Source organism: Limulus polyphemus, unplaced genomic scaffold, assembly GCF_000517525.1.
Source record: "Limulus polyphemus unplaced genomic scaffold, Limulus_polyphemus-2.1.2 Scaffold7638, whole genome shotgun sequence".
NCBI classification, from domain to species: domain Eukaryota; kingdom Metazoa; phylum Arthropoda; class Merostomata; order Xiphosura; family Limulidae; genus Limulus; species Limulus polyphemus.
Genome location: NW_013673248.1, coordinates 1,621 through 6,683, shown reverse-complemented (window position 1 = coordinate 6,683; position 5,063 = coordinate 1,621). Strand labels below are relative to the sequence as shown.

General features: G+C 33.4%; 1 protein-coding gene across 1 annotated transcript in view; it reads left to right on the top strand.

The window, feature by feature from the left end:
* Positions 1-4,863, top strand: part of LOC111089854 (probable glutamate receptor) — a 35,902-nt gene extending 31,039 nt beyond the window's left edge. The window contains exons 10-12 of the mRNA XM_022403051.1: positions 2,150-2,367; positions 2,519-2,808; positions 4,535-4,863. Coding sequence (XP_022258759.1) covers positions 2,150-2,367; positions 2,519-2,808; positions 4,535-4,778 — 752 coding nt within the window. The 3' untranslated portion in view covers positions 4,779-4,863. The remainder of the gene's footprint in view (positions 1-2,149; positions 2,368-2,518; positions 2,809-4,534) is intronic.
* Positions 4,864-5,063: the final 200 nt, after the last annotated feature.

Sequence of the window (5,063 nt, the reverse complement as noted above, 5' to 3'; positions counted from 1 at the left end):
ATAGTTTATTATTAGATACAAGACCAAGGTGAAGTTGATGTAGTTTGGTATTAGATACAAGACCAAGTTGAAGATGATAGTTTATTATTAGATACAAGACCAAGGTGACGATGATGTAGTTTATTATTAGATACAAGACCAAGGTGAGGATGATGTAGTTTGGTATTAAATACAAAATAGATGATAGTTTATTATTAGATACAAGACCAAGGTGAGGATGATGTAGTTTGGTATTAGATACAAGACCAAGGTGAAGTTGATGTAGTTTAGTATTAGATACAAGATAGATGATAGTTTATTATTAGATACAAGACCAAGGTGAGGATGATGTAGTTTAGTATTAGATACAAGAAAGATGATTAAAATTGATGTTGTTTAAAATATGTTTACAGAAGAAGTTGGAGTGTTAAGCACAAAGCTACATATTGGGCTATCTGTAATTTGCCCACCATGGGTATCGAAGCCCTATATTTAGCCTTATAAGCAGGTAAACTTATCACTAAGCCCCTGGGATGGAGAGGGGCGATTTACAAAAGGAAGAACTGTCATTTTTCTTTAAAGTTTCAAAGGAGATTATATTTCTGTTTAAAGATAGCGTTTCGTTTTGATAGTATAGTCTGGTCTTCAGACAGATGGATGAATGTCATTGAATTTTGCAAAGTAAATTAAAAAAAAGTGAACAATATATAATTCTACTCTACCAGGGTGAACAGTAGGTAATCCTAATCTTTCTAGATGAACAATAGATAATCCTAATCTACGAAAGTGAACAATAGATAATCCTAATCTTTCTAGATGAACTATAAATACTTGTACTCTTCCAAGGTGAACAATAGATAATCCTAGTCTACCAAAATGAACAATAGATAATCCTAGTCTACCAATGTGAACAATAGATAACCCTAATATTTCTAGATGAACAATAGATAATTGTATTCCTCCAAAGTAAACGACAGATAATCGTAATCTACCAATGTGAACAATGTATAATTTTAATATTTCTAGATGAACAATAGATAATTGTATTCTTCCAAGGTAAACGACAGATAATCGTAATCTACCAATGTGAACAATATATAATTTTAATATTTCTAGATGAACAATAGATAATTTTACTCTACCAAAGTGAACAATAGATAATCCTAATATTTCTAGATGAACAATAAATAATCCTAGTCTACCAAAATGAACAATAGATAATTTTAATATTTCTAGATGAACAATAGATAATCCTAGTCTACCAAAATGAACAATAGATAATTTTAATATTTCTAGATGAACAATAGATAATTGTATTCTTCCAAAGTAAACGACAGAAAATCGTAATCTACCAAAGTGAAAACTAGATAATCTACCAGTGTGTTTTTTTTATAACAAATTATAGCTGATTGCTTGTGGGTCCACGAGTTTTTTGTTTAGAAGGCCTCTAATAATGTTAACAAAAATGTTATCAGTAGTATAATTAATCCCACCAATTACTGCTGAGGTCCTCTATATATTCTTACATTCAATATAAGTGATTTCACTCGGTGTTCTTCAGATTTAGTTTTTGTTTGTTTAGGACTTTCGAACCAAGTTACATAAGGGCTATCTGTGTATAGCAGTCTCCGATTTTGAACCGACATAGAGTAGGGGTAAGATAGCTATCTAACAATACCCACCGCTAACTCTTGGACTTTCAGTTTGTTTGTTTTTGAATTTTTACAGTGTCAGTAACTTACATTTTTACAGTGTCAGTAACTTACATTTCTACAGTGTCAGTAACTTACATTTCTACAGTGTCAGTAACTTATATTTCTACAGTGTCAGTAACTTATATTTCTACAGTGTCAGTAACTTACATTTTTACAGTGTCAGTAACTTACATTTTTACATTGTCAGTAACTTACATTTCTACAGTGTCAGTAACTTACATTTCTACAGTGTCAGTAACTTACATTTTTACAGTGTCAGTAACTTACATTTTTGCAGTGTCAGTAACTTATATTTTTACAGTGTTAGTAACTTACATTTTTACAGTCTCAGTAACTTATATTTCTACAGTGTCGGTAACTTACATTTCTACAGTGTCAGTAACTTACATTTCTAGAGTGTCAGTAACTTACATTTCTACAGTGTCAGTAACTTGCATTTCTTTATATACCAACAGGTTTTGAAAACGTGCCTTCCCGTTCCTCACAACGGATTCTGATCGCGGTTTGGTTAGTTGGTTGTTTTGTAACCATGACAGCATTCAGTGGACAGTTAATTTCAAAACTGACGTTGAGAAAAGCCACAGACAGGATTGATAGTTTGGAGGATCTTCTGGATCGACCACAAGTTACTCCCGTCATTGAAAGAGGAAGTTTCTTAGAGTCGGTTATAAAGGTGATCTTTATCGAAGTTTAAAAACAAAACAAAACTGAAACCTACTTTAAAGTTATGTCGGAAACCAGAAATTGAACAATTATATTAGGACATACAAATCGATATTCTGTATTTATAATTTACTACACTTAGGTACTTCTTGTTCTTCTAGAAAGAAGACCAAGGGGTGTACAAGCGACTTTGGGATGTCGTATCTACGAATCCAGAGCATAGACAACCAGTGAGAGAATTGTTAAGCGAAGAAATGATTGATAAAGTAGAAGCGAGGACACATGCTGTTTCTCTACAGTCTATAACCATGAGGGCGGTGATTCACAATCGTTTTAACAAAAACGGATATTGTACTCTGTACATGGCTAAAAAGAAATTTCTAACCAAGACTACGGTAGCAGTCATGAGGAAAGATCTTCCAACGGTTTTGAAGACTCGGATAAAGCAAAAGTTAGCAGATGTTTGAATAAGTTAAAATGATCAAAGATACGTTTCAAAGATCCGCTAGAGTTCGCTTTGTTTTACTTGTGTGTTGTTAAGTGCAAAGCTACAAAATGGGCTATCTGTGCTGCGTCCACCATAGGTATAGAAAACCTGATGGTCAGAGTTGGAACTTTTATAATAATCGTGCTGTTATTTAAAAACAAAAGTGTTTTACAATAACCTTGTTTAACTGCTTGACATCCCTAATGACGTGCATTTGGTTTTGATTCAATAAACCTTAGCAGGAATCTATCTATATGGTCCATTATCTTACAGTACTATTCACGCACAATCTTGTAAACCTTGGCAGGAATCTATCTATATGGTCCATTATCTTACAGTACTATTCACGCACAATCGGGAAAACGTTGTCAGGAATCTATCTATATGGTCCATTATCTTACAGTACTATTCACGCACAATCGGGTAAAAGATAGATTCCTGCCAAGGCGGGCTTTACAAAATGGAAATAGGTTTAAGTTCAATTTTGACATCTTTAGGACATTCCCCATAGTTCATAGTGATTACATACAAATTTTAGGTTGAAATTAGGTCCAATAGGCTCGGAGGAGTTAGGGTGTAAACAAACACACATCTCATCTTTATATATATATATATATCTAGTGTTTAAACAAAATAGTGATTGAATTTAATCTTTAAATATATATATATATATCTAGTGTTTAAACAAAATAGTGGTTGAAGCTGAATTATTATGAGCAACAAAGGACTAATATCTACGACCATTATTCTTTGGTTTGTTTGTTGAATTTCGCTCAAACTACTCGCAGGCTATCTGCGTTAGCCATTCCTAATTTTAGAGTTATGTTAGATGAAAGGTAGCCAGCCAACACCACTAACTCTTGAATTACTATTTTACCAACAGATAATGGAACTGACCGTCACGTTATAACGTCCCTCACGGCTAAAGGACGAGAATGTTCGCTGACGGGATGTCGAACCCGCGACCTCCAGATTGCGAGTCGAGTGCCTTAACCGCCACGCTATGTTAGGCCTGAGAACATTTTAAGCACACGACTACTACACAACTGGAATTCAGATGAAACTAACGTTGGTTAATTACTCCCAGCCTATTGAGTCAATCTCAAACAATCTTAGCAGGTTGATGTTTTAGACAACATTGAATATTCTAAAGGGATTCAAGATCAAAGTATGAAAGTTGCTGGATTGTTTCTCAAACAACCATGATTTTCTCATGGTCAATGAGACGTAGGGTGTTCAAGGGTGGGATCACCTCAAAATCTTTATTTGTTGATAGATGGAAAGCAAACTGTAAATGTTGTTTATGAAGAAGCTTTGTTATAATTTTAAGATTTTGAGATAAAGTTTATGTTCAAGTTATTACTTTGAAATATATGATTGCTGTTAAACTTACAGTGTTTTAATTAAGTTCAAACATTCACTTCAGTTGACGGGTGTTTCAGCTTGTAATTAATAAAATTAAGCTAACAATCTATAGAAACTATTAGAACTTTGTTTTTACTAACCCACTATTTCGGTTATATGAAATTCAACAATCAGTGCTTTAAACGAGCAGTATTTTTTACCAATTAATTTTTACAAAAACCTGTTCACCGGGAAAAAAACAACAATAAAAAAACATCGTGATTTCAGTAGAAAAAGTGATCAAAAAAAAGTTTTGTGCCTAAAATTTTATTTTATGTCCCATTAGAATCTCCATGGCGGTAGACAACGATCTGTTTGGATACTGGATCGAGATGATGATGAGAAACTACGAAAGATGTGCCACACCTCTTCCGTCCACTTTTCGTCCACTCGCGGTGGAAGACCTTCGAGGTGCTTTCTATTGTCTGTCTACCGGATTAGGTTTATCAATACTCTTTTTTATTATAGAATCGCGTGTTTACTTGAAAATAACAAAGCAAAGAGCCAAGGCTGGTAGGGTTAAGCCTTGAAGGTAATCTGTGTTGAATAAGGTCTTATGATAAACTCCTCACACCGCTGTTAGATGGCGCAGCACTTAGAGTTTTAAAACTAGATTTACCAAGAGTTTTATTGAGAATTTTCAGGAATATAAATATATTAATCACTTTGTAATCTAAATTGGATTAAACTTTAGAAAGTTTTAGATTTTAATAGCTGTTAACACAAGTTAACAAAGGTCAGTATATTTAGGAATTCAAGTTTAATAAAAATATTGAGTATTAAGATTAAGGCAGTACTTGTGTAAGTTTTCACAC